This window comes from Drosophila pseudoobscura, chromosome 2, assembly GCF_009870125.1.
Source record: "Drosophila pseudoobscura strain MV-25-SWS-2005 chromosome 2, UCI_Dpse_MV25, whole genome shotgun sequence".
In the NCBI taxonomy this organism is placed as follows: Eukaryota; Metazoa; Arthropoda; class Insecta; order Diptera; family Drosophilidae; genus Drosophila; species Drosophila pseudoobscura.
Genome location: NC_046679.1, coordinates 23,296,053 through 23,318,020, shown reverse-complemented (window position 1 = coordinate 23,318,020; position 21,968 = coordinate 23,296,053). Strand labels below are relative to the sequence as shown.

The 21,968-nt window shown below is 45.2% G+C and overlaps 1 protein-coding gene across 2 annotated transcripts in view; it reads right to left on the bottom strand.

Moving 5' to 3' along the window:
• ss (aryl hydrocarbon receptor spineless) overlaps nt 1–21,968 on the bottom strand; it is a 37,786-nt gene that overhangs the window by 4,896 nt on the left and 10,922 nt on the right. For both annotated transcript variants that reach the window (XM_033385710.1, XM_001359416.5), the window contains exons 3-5: nt 13,796–13,986; nt 5,461–5,585; nt 728–817 (exon numbers count right to left, since the gene is read on the bottom strand). In XM_033385710.1, coding sequence (XP_033241601.1) covers nt 728–817; nt 5,461–5,585; nt 13,796–13,986 — 406 coding nt within the window. The remainder of the gene's footprint in view (nt 1–727; nt 818–5,460; nt 5,586–13,795; nt 13,987–21,968) is intronic.

Sequence of the window (21,968 nt, the reverse complement as noted above, 5' to 3'; positions counted from 1 at the left end):
CCAAGGGAGCTACGCTTTTAATTGAGCTGCCAAATGGGGCGTGGCATGTGCCGCTTTACACATTTACAACTAAATTCAGAAATAATATCTATAGGAGAAGGATGCTGGGATGCTGGAGGCGAAAGCTAACTGCGATTTCAATTTCCATTCGACAATATAGTAGGCAAAAAACACTACAATGAAGGAGGATCCCAAAACTGGACTCGAATCGGAAGAGCCCCAGCATCAGCCTCGAAATCAATCTGGTAAACGCCCTGCTACTGAACCATCTACGATCCGGCATCCTTCGTCTGCCTCTCGAAGGAAATTCCCAGCGATTGCGCAATCTGATTTTAATTTATGATCTGTCTGAGGGCAACGCCAGATCGACTGAGCCCCCCCCGCCAATCGATACAGGTCCCAATACACTTCAAGAAAAGAGGGCTCCACAGACTTTCCAAAGGGATCGCGATGCCTGGGAAGGGCAGGACTTGGTTTAGGGTATCTTGAAGTCATGTACCCTGAAGGTTATTGGTTCCCCCGACTCTTGACTGTGGTTTTGACTTTGTCCTAACTCGTTTCCTTCCTTTTTGTGGCAGACGAGACATGCGGAAGCATGGCATGCCAGAGTTTGACCCAAAAAACCAGACAAATACAAGAGAACCCTCGGCAATTAAAATCAATCAAAATGATGAGAGGAGAAAGACACATACGGATAGGAGATTATAGCCAGCTCGGTGGCACTTACCTGATGGAAACCCAAATAGCTCTCGATGCTGTGCGTGGCAAAGAAGACTTCGCCTTCGCATGTCAGTATCATTAGAAATCCATTTAGGGCCTGCAAAGAAAACCCAAGAGAATGAGAATGTGAATGTGAATGAGTGGCATCAAAATTAAATCAAAACTATGAATTAAATTTATTTTTGGGGCCATGAATGTTGCTCCAGAGACAAGTAGCAAGTGGCAAGACTCCTCAGGTATGGAATCAATAGATGGATAGATGAATGAATGATATGAGGGTTGGGCTGGGCCTGAGAAAGGAAAGGGGTAATTACAGTAGCTGCTGTGGGGTTCATCATACTATTTTCGTGAATGAAATGTTATCCATCTTGGAAGCCTACGGTGTTTTGACTACACAGCGAGAAATTATTGTTCTATCGAATCGACAAGGTCTTCAACGGATGAATCCAGAGGATACATTTTCGCTGTGGCTTTCTGCGAAAACCCCATTAACCGTGCTCCATAATATCTCTCAGTGCCTATGCCTATGACTGGTTGGATCTGGGGCTGTGGGGGGGAATGCCGCGTTCGAATGAACCTTGCCACAACAGAAACCAGCGATGATGGCGGCGGCAGTGGCGGCGCTTGCCGCAACCAAAGCGTAATCAGCGCTTAAGCGGCTCATTTCATCCAAGCCACAGGTCGCAGTGCCCCCAGTCCCCGCCTCGCTGCCCGATGGCCGATGGCCGATCCCTCCGTGTGGAGTTCCACATCAAACACAACCAGGAAATGGCTGGCAATTAAATCAATGCGTTTCAACTGAACAGAGAGAGAGCGCGGGATTGGGGGGGAGCCAGGGAGAGGGAGGCAAAGATTTTTTGGATGTAATTGCAGGTTTCCATTCTCCACAACTCCACTCCACTCTCTATGGCATCTGGCTGCCCCAGAGATGATCCATTGTAATTATTATCTATTCGGATATGCGTTGTCGTCGCCAAAAGCTGGAAACTTGGCTAACAAGAAATAAGTGTACGATAAATATGACCATGCAAAAGTTTGTAATAATTTTCATTGTTGTGTTTTTTGTTGTTGTTTTTCCGTTGTGTTGTTGTTGTGTTATTGGGGGCCGCATTATTGTTTTAGATTGCATTTAAAGTCGGGTTTTATGGACTGCTAATGGACGCCACGCATGCGATTCTCTTCTGCAGATCTCAAGTGGAACACAACGGCACACGGACCCAGCTAACGGTAAGCGTTAAGCGTCGTGTTTGGTGTTGGTGTTGGTGTTGGCGTCGTCGTGCAACGCGCAACGTGCAACGTGTGAAATGAAATGAAAATGAAAATTGAAACCCGGCCTCGCAGCGAAAGACAAATTTGCCAATGCTCCATTAGTGCCTCTGTTGCGGTGCGGCGGTAATTAATAAAAAAAAAAGCCTGGACAGGAGGAACTCCAACAGAAAACAGAACTCGGCACACAAATACGGCCCGTAATTAATACGGGCGTATTTAAATATCAATTTGCAGCCACCAGCCATCTTCGCCCTCCCCCTGCTCGTTTGAGCCGGAGAAAAATGTGCGCGATTGCTGCTAATTACAGAGCAGGAGGTCCAGGGAAGAGCCAGAGCCTGCCTCATTCTGAGACTGAGACTGAAACTGAGACGACATCAGAGGAGGCGAGGAGAGCTGATCTGTGAGCCTGAAACAGCGGGAAGCAGCTTGGGGGGGGGGGAAGCGATGGGGCTGGTGGAGCATTGGCATTAGCCGACATAAATGCTAAGTGGCGTCATCATTTAAAACGCATCAACACAGCCTCCAAAGGATATGGCCCCAGCATACGGCGTACGGATTGTCATCAGTCCGAGCTGGGAGATGAGTTGCGATGAGATCGGACGAGTGGCCGACGAGCATCAATAATCGTCTTAAAGATCCGCCTCAACCAGTAGCCAGTGAATGATAGAGAAGTATATATATACCAAGAGATAGAGAGTGAGGAGGTTTTGGATATGGGGAATACACTATTTTTGGATAACTTAAGGAAGGAACTAAGGAAGATTTCAAGAGGATGAGCAGGGAAGCATTTGGAATCCTGTGACAAAGCAAGAAATGTTAGATGCTCTTTTGATGGCAAATATAAGTCCATAAATTGACTAGATAAGTGCTTTAATTTCGAGGAAAAGGCAGTATGATTACAATCAGATAAATATCTATCTACAACTACAGACGAGTATATGTATCTGCAATCTGTTGATCAAGGAATAAAAGGTCTCTCCAAATAATTACAGATCTATGAAGACTTGTATTGTTCACCCAGAGAATAAAAACTTTATTTGCCTCAAACATATATTTATTTTCTTAGCCCCCAAAAAGGGTATCTGTTATTCCACCCAAATCTTGGTTACATTTTTTCTTATTATTATTTTTTCATTCATTGGTTACGTTACTCTTTTTCTCTTCTCTTCTGGCCTCTCCTCTCGATTCATTTCTTGCGGCATTTTATGTTTTTATACGGACATGAAAGATTTCTCCCCACAGTCTAATTGTTTCTCTGGCCATCTCCCTCGCACTCCGTAGGATGTGTGTGTGTGTGTGTGTGTGTGTGAGGAGGCTCTCTCTTTCCCTCCAGCAGCTACAATTTAGACAAGCTCTCGTCTGCGTCTGCGTCTGCGTTTGCGTCTGCGGCGTCTTCTAATGCGATTTTAATAATACACGCCCGTCTTTTGAGTGGGGTACGTGGTGGAGGGGACATCCAGCAGATACTTTTATGGGGTATCTGTGTGCCTGCCTGTGTCTGGGGGTACATGCATCTGTGTGTGGCTTTAGAGGCATCTCTGTGTGGGATTATGGGTACATCACTGTGTTTCTGTGTAAATCTTGCATTTCACTTTGAAGATTTGATAAGTTGGCGGCGATTATTTTACCATTTCCTAGCCCAAGATGCAGGAAGGCGGTGGAGGAGGAGGCGGCGACTGCGGAATAGTCTGCGTCTGTCTAGTTTGGCCAATTTGTCCATATTCGTCGGGATAATTGCTTAATAAAGCTACGGGCCACCCCAATCGAGGGACCCACCTCTCTCTGCGAGTGTCTCTAGTTAGTATGGATGGTTATACCGCCTGCCTCCCAAAAAAAAAACAAATACTGTTGCATGCAGCCGAAGCGGAGTTCAGTTGAAAATGAGTGTTGAAAGTGTTTTACTTTCAGTGAAAACGGAAGACAATTAAACGGTGTATACTCCATATATGTACATATGTATGTATGGGTGAGGGCTGCGAGCTGCGTGACAAAATGCCATTTTCTAATGATAATATGTGGCCCACACTCGTACAGCAGCTGTTGTTGTTGCTTCTGCAAAAAGTAAAACTTCAACGGGGCAACAGGTAACAAATACCTGAGGTATTAAAACTAAATATGCACACCCTGCTCCCCCATTTAGCCATTTCCCCACAGAACACTTCCAGGGGTTTTCCTCCTTGACTCCGAGACAGACTAAAAATATGCACGGAAATGCACAATTGTGCAGTTTTTGAGCTCGACAATTAGCTGGAGCCGGGCAAGGGACTTTAGTGGCCTTTTTTGGGCTTGCATTCAAATTTGTTCACCCTGCGTATACGTAATGCAGCCAAACACGAAACTGCAATGTGCAACATTCTGCAGCGAGTGGGGAGGAGGGGGGGTGGTTTTAGTTTAAGAGACTTTGACATTGAATTGTGTGTGCCAAAAAACAAAAAGGAAGGCAAAAGGCGGCAGGCGGCAGGTGGCAGGTGGCAGGCGGCAGGCGGCAGGCTGTTGTTGCAATGCAATGCGCGTTGTTGCACAATTGCGTGTGTGTCTGTCGCCAGGTTGTGGCTGTTGTGGCACTGGCAGTGGCAGTGTTAGACGTGTGTGTGGCAGCACTTGCCTGGTGGCCTGGCTGCTCGCTGCTCCAATGCCCGGTGAGCTATGTGGGCATTAAATTAAACTGTCATGACTGTGACAAGTGCATATGTTGGCGCCTCGGACAGTGCAGGAGAGAGAGAGAGTGAGGCAGAGAGACACATGCACTTTTAATTCAACAAAAACATGCAACTGCCCCCTCCCCCCAAGGGGGTGAGGCACGGGGGCTGTTGGGGGAGTGCTTTGCGACAATTTAATTGAAGTTGTACTCTTGTTTTTTTTCTGTTTTTCTGTTTTGTGGCACATAAACTTGAAATGCATAACTTTTTATGTGCTGTTCCACATTTGTGCAGCTGTTGCCGTTGCCTCGTTCTGCGGCCTGATAGCCGCTTATTAATTATACAGAAATCAGAGATCGTTTGTAAATCGGAATGATTGGGAAATCGCTTATAAGCATTTAGACCTTCAAGTGTGTGAAATTGTCTAAAGACCTTTATTTACTCGATTGGCCTTAAAAGAGGGGATCCAGCGAGCCGAAGATGGCAAATATCATCCCTTGCATCTCCCTTTCATCCCTTAGATAAGCATTCCTCAAGGAGGATAATCAATTACAGCACTTATTAATTGCAGACCATTCGAAATGATGGAATCGGATTGTCCTGACCCTCACTCAACCTTCGATTGCGTGTCTCTCATTTATCAATGGAGACTCTCTCTGTCTCTCTTGGATAACAACAAGACGCTGATTGATTATGCGGGGGGTGGCAGCATATCCTGGCTGCCCCAATGAAGCCATCAAACAAAAGCTGATGAAGACAAATGTAGGTGATTGGTGGGGAGAGGGCCAGAGCTGGAGCTCTTACTGGGTACTGGGTCCTGGGTACTACTTACCTGAAGGAACATATCACCATCCAGCAGGCCGTGCTCGAAGGCGCCCAGCTCCCGGGTCCTGTAGCCATCGTGTGCGTGTATGTGGGGCAGGACACCGTTCTCCTCCTTATCCTTATGCATAACAACTGCAAAGAGAGGGGCAGAGAGGCAGAGAAACTTTAATATTTATGTAGGAATTTTTCGGGATATTTTATTAACCATAAATATTTTATGTACCCCGCTCAAAAGGGGTCGGGGGCGGGGGCGGGGGCAGGGAGGCACGAAGGAAATTGCTTGCCCATAAATATTCCACACAATTGTTTTATAAACCGACTGGAGGGGGGGGGGGGGGGGGGGGGGGGACTGGTGGCATAACCATAGTAACTTCATAAAAATCCAATATATCATATATATATTCGTAGATGTGTTTGTTTGTATCCCTGGTAGGAGCCCCGAAATTCCACCAAATATTCGTACAATAAATATTTACAGCTTTGGCAAAAGTACTAAAAATTGTTTATGGTGTCATTGTAATATTTTATGAGAACTTTCGCCCCACCGACTCGCACTCCCAGTGCCACCCCTCCGATAGTACCCACCCCTGAGGCAGCCATTTTCCTCCAAGGAAAACTCATTCTACATATATTTTTCCATTCGACTCTCACTCTCTTTTCTGTAGTTTTTTTTTTTGTTTATTTACTTCTTGGCGGCGGTTTTTATAATAAATTTGTCACAAAAATTGATTTATGCGCGATAAACGATAAAAGAAATGGAACTTCATATATTTTCACAATATTAGTAAAAGGTTTTCGGGCCTACCACGAGGGAGGGGGTGGCTAGAGGAGGGTAAACCCTCGAAAGGGAGGGTGGAGGTGGACAGGGTGTTTGTTGGCCAAAAATTATGCCCACCGCCGGCTGATGTCTGATGTCATAAATTATGATTTTTATCAACGCAAATGAGTGAAATAAAAAATGTATAAAAGTGAAATAAAACAGCAACTAAAATAAAAAACAAAGGAAAATGCTTAATTTACGCATGGAAAACGCCTGAAGCCGCCCGTCCTGCCTCAAGTGCAACCCCCAAGAACCAAGGAACGTGAGGGAAAAGCCAGGGTCCTTGGGGTCGTAGACTTAGATACCCTTTGCAGATCCTTCGTTGCGGGGTTTGACTATACGATATAGTCATTATATTTGGTGTAAAATCCGATCGAATTATAGTGGATATTCGTTAAAGTAGGTGTTGTGGAATGATATCAGATACTAAAAGTATAGTTGCCATGGAACTAGAGATTGAGATGGAAGGATTTATGTATGGACAAGGCTTTTTTATGAAGGAAAAATCAGAGTTTCGGCTCGTACATAGATAGAATTTAGTATTAGATACCATCTTTTTGGATAGATATCTCTGTTTTAGAGACTTCCACTTCAACCCCAAAGAAGTTTCTGTAGAAAGTTCCTCTCATTCCTCTCGATACAAGAAAGCAAATAGTTTCCGTAGAACCCGAAATTTGATATATGTAACTATGATGGTAATAAATAAATATACTTTATAGGATGATGGCTATGGTTTAAAGTCTGTGGATTTAGTTTAAATATTGCTTAGTTCTCTTCTTTAGAGACTTGCACTTCAACCCAAAGAAGTTTCTCTAAAAAGTGCCTCTCAGATACCGATAGAACAAAGCAAATAGTTTCCGTGGAACCCGAAATACGATATAGCTATGATGGTAACAAATAAATATACTTTATAGGTTCAGAAATCGTTATACCCTCTTAAAAGGGTATACAAAATGAACTCTCAGAGTTTGGCTTCAATTTCAATTAGCTGTTCCCTGAAGCACTGCCCCAACCACGCTGACCCTTCACCCTTCCACAGCGCAGCACACACCCTCTGTGCCTCTCTGCGGCCCTACCTTTGAGGTAACCGCAAAACTGGAGCTCCTTGTCGCCTCGGTTTAATCTCGGCCTTTTTGGTGGCCTTTTTATCAAATTAACAAAAGTGACTCCGCTCTGTTTCTCCCTCCCACTCTCTCCCTCGCCCTCTCTCCCTCTCTTTCGAGAAAGATTGTTCATTTTAGCGAAAGTGCGATAAAACAAATAGTTGCCACAGTCCACTCCCTCTCCATTTCGGTGGCGGGAGTCGCCTAATGTGGGCCCAAACAAATTGCATCATGTGCGTGTAATCCTGGCGTGATCCTTTTACAGCCACTTGGCCTGGGAGCCGGCCGTAATTATTCATAATTTAATTAGGCTCAGTTTACATTCATTTCGAGGCTCTTTTTATGAATATTTCTGGTTGTACATTTGAATTTTTGCTACGTGCATAAACTCATTTAATTAATTTTCCTGCGAGGCTAGATTTTTGGTTTGGTTTGGGTTGGGCCGTCTTTGAGGCTTAGTTTCAGTTTTGGGTTACAAAATCTGAACGGGCGGAACGGGGGCAAGTCTGGGGGGGGGGAGTCCGCTTTTATTGCACTTACATTGTATTATTACATGGTGGAAATAAAGCAAATTTACGACACATTTTCCGTAGCTGCTGTTTTTCCTGCTCTCTGGCACTCTCGCAGTCTCTCTCTCTCTCTCTCTGCCATCTTGGCGGGGATAACCAACCCTTGGAGAGTCGTTAAATGGGGCGAAAAAACCATCCCCCATCCACCCTGTACAATGGTCAGGCGGTGGATGAATATCTGTGGCCGAGAAAGACCGGAAAAGCGCAAAATCTCAGCTGCAGGACAGGGGCGGGGCGACTCTCGAAGATGTACATAAAAATGGCGATGGCGATGGCGAAGGCGAAGGCGATGGTCGAGACCCCACCCAAATGGTGAGCCCCGAGGGAAAACATGTCTGGGCGGCGGAAGGGGGAGGGAGCTGGGGAAAAGCGAACGAGCGGAAAAGCGTGCGCAGCAAACGGCAAAGCAGAAGACCCAAAAGATACTCGCCCTAATGACGTTGCACTCTGACGGCACCTCAGCTCCAGTCGTTCCACTCTTTTTCCACCCATTTTCATATTCCATTTTCCTCTGTGCTTTCTATCCCCCCCCACTACTCCCTTCCAAATGGCGTCAATTATGCTGGTGGGTCTGGGCGTGGCCCCGTGGCCGGTGGCACGGCTTGGCGCAAAATAATAAATAAAGTTTAAAGTTTCTGACATTTTGGCAAATATTTTCCGTGCCGACAGAAGCAAATATGTCATGGAAATGTCAAACCCATCAGCGGATTTGATTGGAAAACTGACAGCGCCAACACCAGGGCCCTGCAGAAGCATCAACCCAGCCATTCAGGCATTCCGGCATTCAGCCATTGGCAGCTGTCATAATTGACAGCGCTTTTCGGATGGATATACCCAATCGCCAATCCTTAGGTGTGGGGCAAACAACAAAAAAAAAGGGTTAATGGTGGTAAACGGATGGGAAGTCTGACAGAAATGGGGATACCTTGAGGTGGGACATGTGGCTTGAAAGAGAAAGGTAGAGGTGGCAGCAGATAGAGAAATGCATGTCTATACGGATAGATAGATAGATGGATAGATAGATGATATGAAATATAGAGATATGAATGGATACACATTAGATATCTTCAAAAGTTACTGCAGAGATTGTTCAAAAGATTAAACTATGAAAAAGGTTGAACAAAAGATGCGGTAATCAATGAAAACATTGATAGATATTTAACAAAACTAAAGATTTTGTGGATGGACAGATTATTAGTAAGAAAGATACGATTGGTAGAGTATTAGAGAAGATGCTCATGCTATTCTATGATATCTGAATGTTTTATGCCTTTAAGCAGATCAACAACAATAAATAAGGACATTCCATACTTATAGGCACACATTTATAGAAGGAAAATGGTTTAAATGTATCCCTCAGATACCCCATGAACTATTTCTAAAGACTTTCTAGCTCTAGTTAACTCTGTAGGTCTTAAGCCTTGATTTTCGATTTGTTTCAAGGAACAATAAACTCCACTTAAGTAGATTTCTTTTCCAGCAAAAAGTTTCTTGAAACGGGCTAAGCGGTTTCCACCCATAAAACCAGACATTCCTAGGCGTTCTTTTTGATGGTTATTCGTTTTCGGAGGCTCGTTAGAGGTTCCTTCCTTTCCACTGAGTAACTGACATTCCAAGGCATTCCGCAGAGCGAGAGAGGGAAGGAAGTTAAAGGTTCTCCAACACTCCAACAATCGGGTGTTGAGGGCTTTCCACATTTTAAAGTTGTTGAATCGTTTAATGGACTTTAAATTGAACTAGGCCTTAGACATTGTGGTATCTGTAGCACTCGAGCCTATGCCCAAAAGGGAGAGAGGGCGGCAGAAGAGGAAGAGGGGTGTCGACCTACGTAAAGTCACGCAATGTTGTCTGGGCTATATAGTACATATATACCCCTCTATATACTCACATATGTGCGAGGAACAGCTGTGAGTTGGCCGGCGTGACAATGCGACGCCTTCTGGGGCACAGAAACACCAGAAACAACACCAAGAGTATCGTGGAGGAGCTGGTAGGCAAGTGCATCGCCATCGCCATCGCCTGCCTGACTGACTGATTGCATGTCCGCCTGCGACCCATTCATTGTCTGGCTATAATACCAGAGAGGAGGGGCAGAGGGGAATGCCTTAACTGGAGCAACGCACGAAAGTCATGTTACAATGTACGAAAAATTGGCCAAATGCCGGCTAAGGCAACGGCAGAGGCAACGGCATGCAGAGCAGCAGATTGGAGCTGGCTTTTAGTATGTTTTTAGGTTAAGAACTAAGCCTTGGCCTCCACCCACCGGCCTATTGGGAGCACTTGCCTGTGGGCCAATTTTGATAATAACATAAATACCAGCAAAGGGAAAGGACGGGACAGACAGTGACCAAGTGACCTTGTCGTGGCGGCCGATAATCGGTGGGTGACTTCCATTGGGTGCATCCCCCCCCCCCCCGCCCACGCCACTGTGGCCCGCCACAGATGCATTCATTCATAATATGCTTTGAGCAGGTTGCCACAACACTGCGGCGGCAACTGCCACTTCCCACGAGCAGCCGCAAGAGCGAACCAGTTGCAAGGCGGCCAGAAAGAGCCGCCAGTCAGAGCCGAGTCAAAAGTAATGGCGACATGATTTGCCAGCAAATCTATTAACCGAATATGAAATGCCCAAGACCACACTGAGGGAAAATGTGCAGTCTCAGGTGGGGGGGGATCGTTTAGGAAATTACTTTTGAAAGTTCAACAAGGAAATTCGTTGATTGAAATGAAGGTTTATGTTGAGGAAGCGTATGATTAGCGATGTTTAAAGTATGGTAATATGGCAGTGCATTTCCTGGCTAAAATTATGCAAATTCCACAGACACAAAACACGAATGGGCATTGACATGCATTTGGGTATTGCAATGATAGACTTTAGATGAAGGAAGACCTATTTTGAGTGGTAATAAGCCATTTTTCCTTTAATTATCAGGAAAATGTTTACTACAAAAATGAACTGCTGGCTGAGGTTTCTCTAAGGAAAGTAGAAACGAATTTTCACCGTCTGGTGGCACACTTTAAACCGGTTTTGGTCCCTTGGATCGAGCAAGGGGAACCCTCGAAATCTCCTACCCTAGGGAGAACCCTATCATAAGAAGTGTGAACAGCTGGCGTGCCATCATGATCTTCTAATAAGAGTTTCTTTACAAGAAGTTTTTCTTGGGTTTCCTTTTCTCTCAGTGCACCTTTTAATCATGTGTGGGAACTCTGGTGGGGGCTTTTCAACCAACGCAAAAAAGAGACCCCCCCTTAGGCAGACGGCAATGAAAATGCAAATTTGTTCCCATCTCACATTACCGAATCTTTGAAGAGTACTTGACTCTCTGGAAGCCACTGGAAGCTTCTTGGGAACACAATTTGCCTATGAACTGGTTTTTATGGCGCATTTAATGGGCGTTGCTGGTGGGGGCAGCTTTGCGTGTGCCCCAAAAGAGCTACCGCAGAAAAGAATGTACATATAATAATCGTAAAAAAAAAGTGTAGGCAAGAACTATCAATATCTAAAAGGGCCATAACAACTAATGTTTTTAGCAATTGTTTCTCGACTTTCCCTTGCCACTTAATTACGCAACTCATCAATTAGGCAGACGTCGAAGCGCCGGGAGACAGCGGCAGAGGCGGCAGCAGCCGACCTCCACGGGCATTAAAAATGTAGAAATTGCGCGTCTTAACAATTATGGCCCTGCCAGAATAGTGGCCATAAGGTGGTAGTCCTTGGCCCTTTGCTGCTGCCCCATCGCCGTCTCCCTCTGCTATTCGAGGGCCAAGACAATGGGCCATTAGCAGCGCGCTTTAATTATTTAGTTTGGAGGCACAAACCCAATGCAGAGATACTCTCGGACTCGCCACAAAAATACGAAAGAGAGAATTAGTAAATCATCAAGCGCTCCTCAAGGATGGGGGCAGGAGTGCGGAGGGCGTGGTCCTACAACTGAAACTAAAGCCAAACGTTGAGAGAGCGACTTGGAGTTCGGTTTTTGGGTTCGGTTTTCGGTTTTTGCGCAAGTCAGGGTCAAGCAACTACAGAAAGGGAGTCATCATCATCCCCCACAAACGTACAAGTACATAGAAATGATACATAGATGCGTACTAATGCTTAGATATATCTATATCTATATAGCTATATGGATTGTACATGTGTTTTTGTATCTACAGATGCAGATCCTAGGGTTAAACTTCTTCTCATTGGATTTCCATCAATATGGGCATCTAATGAGAATGAGACACGTTTGAGTTCTCATCGGCGCTCAATATCCTTCCCATACCCTTTCTCGAATCAATTTTAATCGTCTTGAGTGCTTCCGCCTGGTAATCCCATGAACGGCACAAGTTCCGAATTAAACCCATTGCCCTGTCCTGGTCCTGGTCCTGGTCCCTCGATCAGAGAGAGAGAGAGAGTCCCAGACTATGTGTGTGTGTGCGGAAGGCAAAACAAACACTAATTGTAAATTAAATGATCCCGATAATATCCGAAAAACATCTACTACTCGTATTTGGTGGGGCGTAGGACAAACAAATGAAAACCAAAGGGAAAACAAACTTTGACCTCACAACCCCGGGACACTGAGACTCTGGGACTCGGGAACGTCCATACCAGAAGGTGTGCGGGGGGGGCTGTACGGCTGTACGGACACAGAGGCCACTCACCGGGGCACACGCCGCAACGGTTCTGGTCCATTAACCCGTCGTCGTTGCAGTCCTTGTCCCTGTCGTTGTCCTTTGAGGTTCCCATTGGGCATTGGACATTGGGCATAGCAGGGCTTGGCAGCAGGGATGCCATTGGCAAAAGGAAACTAATGTTTATATTGACTTTTCACAATGCACAATGCGGCACGTGGCACGTGGCAAGCGGATGTCCAAATGCTGCTCCTTTTCTGTTGCCATTGCAATTAACGCTGAACTACGGCTTGACCGCTAATTGTCAAAATATTTACTCAAGTTTTGTAACCTTTTTTTGTCGGCTTCGTCTTTATTCTGGGGAGAGAGTTTTTCGGCAGGGGCTGGGGCTGGGGAACCTCCCAGGACCCCGCTTTAATTCTGCACTTAAACTTAATTAAAGCTGTCATACTACCCTCTCTCTCTCTCTGGACTGCGGGAACCCCTTCTGGTGTTTTGCCAATTTTTATGGCAAATGAAGCAATTAAATATGCTTCCCTCTCTGTCTTTCTCTTGTTTTTTTTTTCATTAAAACAAAGCTTAATGTGAATGACCTCGAAGGAGAGAGAGCGAATCGTTAATCAAGCCATCAAGGCCCGAGAGTCGAGAGTTTATTGCATTTGTTTTAATTAATTTAAATTATACGAAATATTTTCGAGATCCCCCTCCACTCAGCCATCCATCCATTCATCCCATCCCTAAAGCATGGTCTAAAGCACCCCTGAGGGAAGTCGTAGATACATATCTTAGTGGAGGTCCTGCCCCTCTACGAACCGCTCCTGTTCCTTCCTTCCTTCCTTCCGTTCTGTCTGCCTTAATCCGTCAACAGCACGTGCGTGTGTCCTTTCTATGTCCTGTCTGTATTTCTGTTTCTGTTTCTCTTTCTGGTTTGTTTCTTGCTTCTGTTTCGGGAGAGCAGACTAGAGGACTTCCTGGCGCGTCGTTGAAATTAGTTTTGAATCATTTATGAGTCATGTTCTAGGCCAAACCCAAGCCCAAACCCAAGCCAAAAACCAGAACGGGAGAAGGTCTCCTCGCCGAGAGCCCAAGCATAATCGATTTAATAGGCCAAAAACTGTTACGCGCCGTATGGCAAATGGAATCGAAGCCAAAGCCAGGGGTTTGGGGCGAAACCCACCTTTTCTGGGAGGGAGGGGGGTGGCCTTTTCTATTTCTGCTCCATCCCGCACTCACCTTGAAAATAACTTTTGGTTCTTAAATAACTAACGGACAGCCTTAGTATGCTCAGTCGATCCAGTTTGCTCAAGATGTTCTGCTCGAAGGGCAGCAGGGAGGCGAGCAGATCCAGCTCCGCGTTGAGGCGCTCCCGATGCCGCTTTGATGGATTGCTCTTTGTGACGCCATCCTTGGGCGGCGGCTTCAGGCTGCAAGCAGAGGGAAAACAGAACATCAGAGAACATACATAGCAGCAGGGTGTAAAAACAAAAGGGAAATTCAGGCAAAACAATTTTCATGCATAAATGGAAAGTTGCCTCTCCATAAAATATAGAACGCGAGCCGCTAGAAGCGTCAGCTGTGGCCCGGCGCGAACTTGAAAAGGTCAAAATTATTAATTGCACTTATCAGTTACCCTAGAACTATATACGTATAGTGGACAGACAGACGGACCCTCGGAATATCCTCCCCTGATGATGGCACGGGGAAGGGGACGGGCAAGGATTGCCAAGCACAAACGGACTCGGACTCTCGGTCGAGGGTTGATTTCGATTAGCTATGCCCACTTGATCTCTGGTTCATTAGACGATCTACCATCAGATGTGGCTGCGGGTTGCACAACTCCATGCCCTCTGCTACCATTAAGATTGGGTGAGAAAGTACGTGTCATTATTACCCTACGTATTTTCGGATGTTAATCGAAAGAGATAATCGATGGTCAATCGATTAGCTATCGTTGGTTTAACAACTTCTCCAGAGACATCATCTTTTAGGGTGGGCTATGGCGCTCAGGCAATTAATGCCTAACTAAGGATCTGCTTTTAATCGAAATAATAGTCGAAATATTTATCGTTAAACCTGAAATGTATCTATATGAATATTGAATAAGCCCAGCAATATAGCAACCAAAACGGGTATCTCTGCAGGTATCAATAAATAACAAATATCGATAAGCACACATTCGATAAACAAGAGATGTTTTATCGAAGCCTTAGCGATAGTTTCCTTTAAAACAGCTGTTAAACCCTTAACAAAATATCGACTCCCATAAATTAAATGGTTTTAAGGATGCTGTGATCAAAAATGTATCGCATGGACACAAACAGCTACCGAATCGAATCTGTATCGAAATTCTTATTGATCTTTAAACTTCGAAGCCAATTTTTAACACAAATTCTTAGAGCCTTTCATGTCTAAAAACCATAAGAAACATCAAATAAATTGATCATTAGCCAAATTACATTCGAATCAGTTAATAATAGTAAACGAAGCAGAGCTCCAAAGCTGAATATGCAAACATTTAAAGTATCAGATTGCGATTCAAAGAAGTTCATCTTCCCCCATTGCTACACAGAGACTACCTCTAATAATTTCCATGAATCAAATCATAAACAACGAATAAGAAGTCGGCCGCAATCAGAAGGCACTCCAATTAAATGTCATAAAAGTTCGAGGACCCAACAGAGCCCAGCCCAGAAACCGAAGCGGTCTGGAAAATACCACTGCAAAATCCAAATACTGAAAGTGATACGGATACAATCCGTCCAAGGCGAAGGAACGGGGGCGGAAGGGGAACACTCATAAATGCAAAATCCGTTTATGATGGGACTCGAGGAGTGGTAAACGGGGGGAAAGGGGGATTGGTAGGGGAGTTGCAGCAATCTGAATGAGTTTGGATTAGCTTGTGTGTGGACTGATGGCCTGATGGATGGTTGAATGGTTGGATGGATGGTTGGATGGTTGGTTCGTTCTGGTTTACAAAAGCTTTGCCGCTAATTCATCATTATCTCCGGTCATAAGCGGATAAACCGACCAGCAGTTCTAGAGGATTGTCTTTATAAGCCACATATGTGCATCCTTCTCTTTCTTTGGTTGTATCTTTGTGTGTGTGTTTTCCCTCTCTTTCGTTGGCTGTTTCTTTGCATATTTGCCTCTCTTTCTGTGGCTGTTCCTCTCTTTCCATCGCGGTGTGTGTTATTTTTTAATCATATTTTGTCTCATCATTTTCATTGACATTATTACAAAGTTAATTGCGGTAATTAAATGTAATTATATTTGTAATTTATGAGGCGACCCCTTCCATGGTCAGCCCCCTCCACTCCCCATCCATATCCCCTACTCTTCCTTCCCCCCCCAACCATCCATCCATCCATCCATCCACATTTCTTGCGTTGCTTTTTTGTCACTATTCTGAACATTTTCCATTGTTTGCTGTTTTTTTGAAAACCTTTTTGCTTGGCTGCACACACACACACACACACACACACACCAGACGCTACGTGTATGTGTGGACTCCGACTAGGACCTGGGCTCCAGGACTGTTGCAGGATATTGTCGCGTTAAGTTAATTGGTTCCTAAGGCTCCTCTGCCTCTGCCACTGCCACTGCCACTACCCCTCTCCTCTATCCAGTATCCATATGGGGTGTGGGGGGGGGTTGCTGGTTCCGTTGTTTTTGCTCTGCTCTGAGCTCTCGGGTAATTGTCAGTGGCATGTCCGTTTGATGTCACAAAACTGGACGACATGTTGCCTCAAATTGTTTCTGTCGGCTAATCCCCGAGTTCCTCTATCGCAATCGCTATCGCCAATCCCTTGCCCCAATCGCAATCCCCAATCCCAGTGCCATTATCATGCCACTGAGGTGTTGTCCCCCGGTTAAAGGAATGCCAATGTCTCGCCCAAGCCTGACGGCGGGATAAAAGAAGGATCTAAGATAAGTATCCAAGGATAAGTGGAGTTCTCTCTGGTTCGCTCTTGGGTAAATGTGGTGCCTCCATCTGCTCTCTCTAACCAAAAATCAATGATAAATGATAATAATTTAATCCATTTTGCAGGTCTATTGGCATTCCAGCCCCAAAACTGGGGATAGGCTTTTCCCTAAGTATTCCGTTAAAGGACAAACAGTTGTCTCCACACAAATCGTTTCTAAACGTGGGATCCCTCTCTCTGTCGCTCTCCCTCGCCTTCTGCATCACTCAAATAAAAGCCAAAAATTAATTTAATTAAATGTCCAATTACGGAGATATTTGTGAAAATTATCAGTGTCTGGTGCGCTCCCCAAAAAGGTCTTTAAACGACTCGCAAAATCTCGCCAGTTATAGTGGGGATACTCGTAGGTCTCCTGGGATCCGATCTGGTTATTATATTGATGATGGCAGCGAAACCGTTAGACGCATTGGAATGCACTGCGAAATTAGGCAAAAGGAATCGACATAGAAATATAATTTCCAGTTCAACAAAATTGAGGGCCCCATAAAAACCTAAATTGGGGGCAATGCGGTGTATTATTTTTTTGGATTTTTTCTCTCAGAGTCTCTCTTGTTTTCTGTCTCGCTCTAAGTTTGCGGCATAAAATGTATAATTTTCTTATTATCTATAAGAAAAAGAAGGCAACAACGGGAAAGGGAGTCGTCGGGGCACAACGAAAAGAAAGAAACTAAATGGCAAGGGCATACAGACTACACAAGGAGCAAGGAGCAAGGAGCAGGAGGAAGAGGAGAAGGAGCAGGAGGAGGAGGAGGAGCAGGAGAGAACGGCTACAGACGGAGGAAGACTACGGAATGGGAATAAAATGAATTCCATAAACAACTTTCCAAAAAGTAAAGAACTTTTTGAGGGTAGGGCTGGAGGAGGAGGGCTGCAAGGTTTGAGGGAGAGTTTTTGGGGGGAATGAGAAAGGTGAAAGGTGGCTTCAACCTTTTGTCTGGGGGCCATAAAAACGTCAAGGCAGAGACAGAGACAGAGGCAGAGACAGAGAAGGAAAGAAAGAACGCAAGGAAGATATATAGAGAGAAAGGAACGGGCTTAGAGAGAGAAGTATAGAGAGGAATCCCAGCGAACAAAGGATAACTGCATAGCTATGTATAGCTATGTGTGTGTGTGTCTTTGTGTGTGTGTCTTTGTGTGTGTGTGTGTGTGTGTGTGTGCTTCTGTGTGTGTGTGTGTGCTTCTGTGTGTGTGTGTGTACGCTCCTTGCGAAAACTTCAGCCCCAAAAAGCCATTTTTATTGTCCGTCGTCCTTCCTTCTGAACATTTTCCCCATGTATTATTTTTCGCCATTTTCGTAGCCCCCCCTGCACCCCCTCCTCTTCTTCCCCCTCATTTTGCTCTCTCTCTCTCTCTGCTCCAGCGTGGCATTCTTCTTCACATTTCTTCTTTCCTTTTCCCATTATGAAATGAATTGCTTTTAAAGAAATTACAATGCGGACGACTTTTGGGATTGGGATTGTGGGTTTTTTTCCATGGTCTGCCTGCCCCTAAGTGGCGCGGTGGGGTCGATTGGGGTCGGGCTGGGTAATGGAGAGACAGGTGTGTGTTGGGTTGACACAAATTGCAAGGTCCAAGGCAAGGCTGCACACTCGCCTCCCCCCCGCCCACTAGACCACAGAAGGACGCGGCAAAGCAAAGTCCAGAGAGATCCAACACGGAAGATAGAATCTCGAAATCCTGCAGAACGCAGCCACGCCCCTCACATGCCACGTATACGGGTACAGAGAGGTGGAGTACAGTAGCTTACAGGAATACTTTAGGTTCTTTAGGGTTTCTTTGAATGCTCCAATAGCTCTCACAAAACACAGATACAGTGGGTATTTTTTTCTGTCTATTGTTCTTAGATGGTAGAGGTTTCAAGGAGACATTATAGAGATAATAGATAGTCGTATTTCAGAGGATATCCCTTGGAATGGTCTCTTACCGCATCCCTCAGTTCGGTGTAAGCTTTTCCATAAAACACAAACTTGTCTCTTTAAATATTTCCCCATTTGAAAAGTGTCGATGGTTGCTTAATCTCCTTCGCTCACCCCCTTCTATCAACTGCTTTGCATATGCCTCCCCCCGCCCCCACACACTCCCCTGCCTGTTGTTGTTTCTGGATGTGTTTATAAAGAAATGACACGCAATCCTTTGGGGGGCACGTGAGTTCATGGCATCCACGTGACTCTTCTGTCTACGGCATGCCACTGCTCTGTGCTCTGTCTGTGTTGCATGCCAGGCATTACGCATACGCAGCATGTTCCATGTTGATCGCATAGCATGCTCGATTTGGCGCCAAAATCGCTATAAACACACACAGACACCCAGAGTCAGGGGCAGACACTCATTCAGACACACTCGTTTCATTCATTCATTCATTCATCAGTTCTCTGTCTCTCTCACTCGCTCTTCCTCCTTTGACTTTGGCCTATGCGTGCTGGTCGAGAGCTGCGTGCCGCCATTGCAGCTGATAGATGCCCCACTCTCGCAGTGCCCCCTCGCCCTCGCCCTCGCCCTGCCCCCGCTCACACAATCAACCCTTTTGCCACCGAAACGCCAAGTAGCGTGTCCAAAAAAAAGGCACAAAAATAACAAATGGTAAAAACACCAACAACAACAAAGTATGGGTCATCAGCGTTCACTTTTGTTGCAACTAAATTTTTGATTTTGCATACCCAAAAAGCACTTGTTGCTTGAATGAGAGACCATCAAGGAATACGATATGTGGTCTATAATGCCATTAAGCTCCCAAAATAAACACGGTAAACAGGGATAGAGGGATACAGGGTTACAAATCCTCTTTTCATAGATCAAAACGATTGTCCCTTGGCGGCTATCCGCCTGTGAAGTAATCGGAATAACATTTATCACTTCATTAAGCGAAAAGGAAGAGGAGGCCCCGACCTCTGTTTACACAATTAATATGCAAATGAGGCTGGCACAGAGGAGACACTTGTGGCATCTTAATGCGGCATCCACAGCCACACACTTGCATTCGGAAATATGCAAATAATGCGTTTAACAACTTAATTCGGTTGCTTCGGCCATTCAAGAGGTGTTTTCTTCCTTTTTTCTTTGCCTTTCGCTGACGATTAGCGCGGGCCGTGAACCTGCCGATCGAGCGATCGAGTCTGTTTGGGAATTTGGATATTCCCCATTGCCAGACAACAGTCCTGCAGTCCTCCTCCAGATGCTCCTCCTGTAGATACTCCTCCTCCTCCTGCAGATACTCCTCCTCCTCCTGCAGATACTCCTCCCCTTCATCTGCTGTTCATTCCCTGGCTTTATCTTGACAAAGTTGCGCGATCGTTTTGTAGTCGCTTTTGGTTTCAGCTACTGCGATTCATTCTCTCCTTTTTCTCGTTGCTCCCCTTTTCGGTTGACAAAATTAATGAGTTGGCTCTGGGAGCTGTGAAGAAGCTGTCTCTCTCTCTCTCTCTCCCTCTCCCTCTGTTGCACACTCTCTATCTCTGTCTGTGCTCCTCGTTAATTTTAACAGCTTTTTTTTCGGGATGCTGGAGGCCTGAAATTTATGCGTGAATTTGGCGCAGATCCATTAAGTGGTCCATAGATTAGGAGGCCCCTTTTCTGCCTCTGTGTGTGTGACTGGGATCTGGGCCTTAAGTGGTTCCTCTCTGCCACACGGTAGCATGTTGACAGCTTCTTTAAATGGCGCTTAACTCTGGTTTCTTTGTCTTTGTTTTGACATTTTCGAATATGCCAAAATGTAAATTCAATTAATTGTGACATTTTCCAGGCATACCAAACTGACAGATGAAGCTGTTCTTTGTTTGCTATAAACATCATCAAGAGGGTATAATGATTGCGAGGAGAAATTGGTAACGCTCAGAGAGGAGGGCTCTATACCCTATTCGATATGTAAATATATGTTCTTCTGAGTCTCCTCCACCTCTAAGCTTCTTCTTCTCTACAAAAATTGATTACAATTTCATCGGATAATCATGTATTTCACAAATAGATAAAGCATCTAACAGGACCTGCCCTTAGATTTCGTATTTCTTGTTCTGAATCGCTTAAGGTAGCTCCTATCCACAATAGATTCCCCATAATATTAATATCGAGCTATTTTCCGTTTCACTTGCGAATATTTTATGATCTTAGTGGCAAAAACAATTCGTATCCGTCAGATACAGTCCTTTGCTGAGTGCATAAAGCAGTACAGTTATGGCTGTGTGTTTGTTCTGGTAGTTTTATGAACTTTTGGGTTCAGAAGAGTTCTCTACCAGAATAAACGTCACCTATGGGGCCCCCAGGCTCTAATAATAACAATATGTGGACTAACTAACTAAAACAACAGCTAAAACAACAACAACAACTGGGGGCAGCAACAACAAATCAACAACAAAAAAACAACAACCAAAGAAAACTGTGGCAAAAGGCAACTCATTTATTTTATCGATTAAACATTTTTGCGATTCGCGCAGCGGAATCTCTTTTGGAGCTCCCCCCCCCCCCCCCCCCTCCCTTCCACCCCACTGAAAGCCGCTGTGTGTGGAAAAAAATGTATCTACTACTGACACACACACAGATACACAACACACTCGCACTAACACAGAGAGAGTGAGTGAGTAAGACAAAAAGAGAGAGACAGTCGGGGGCGACATCAAAGCGCCGGGCAAAGGCAACTTTGAAAACCTTTTGACAGCTGCGAACGAACGCCAAAGCCCAGAGGATGAGGAGAAGGAGAAGGAGAAGGAGAAGGAGGAGGGCGAAGAAGAAGAAAGAGGGGAAGCAAATACAGAAGAAGGAGAAGCAGCAGCAGAAGGAGAAGAAAAGGTATAGGCAAAAAGGTAGCAAAAGCAGCCTGCCTGCCTGGCTGCCTGGCTGTCGGGGTTCGGGGTTCGGGTTCCACCCTGCTTTCTATGGTGGGCGCGGCCTTTATATTTAGTGGGGCGCTGGATTGGAGGAAGAGGGTGGGGGACGGGGAGAGGCGAAGGGACGGGGAGCAGGCCTCGCAGGGGTAGATAGAGGGGCGGGGGGCACGGCCTATAGCTACTGTGCGCTAATGATGCGCATTTGGCATTTTGGCATTAATCATTTATCATTCCCCCCCCCATCCGCCCCTTCCCTTCCCCCCCCGTGTGTGCCACGACAAGCGCATAATTATTAAAAATTATTTCTGATTTCGATTTTTCCCCACTCGCAAGGGAGTCCAGGGAATGGAGGGGATAAGGGGGAAACTTAAGAACAAAGAATACGAGTTATATTTATATTATCAGAATACATATTCAAGATATAGAGAGATGGCTGTTTTCCGGTCAGTTTTGGAGAAAGCTAATCAAGGATAAGGATTAAATACCTTAAAGATATAGACATATATATCTTCCTGTCAGTATACAATATATCATTCTTTGCATTTCACTAAAAAAGATTAGCAACGCTTTCAACTGTTCTATAAACCTTATGTATATACAATGTAC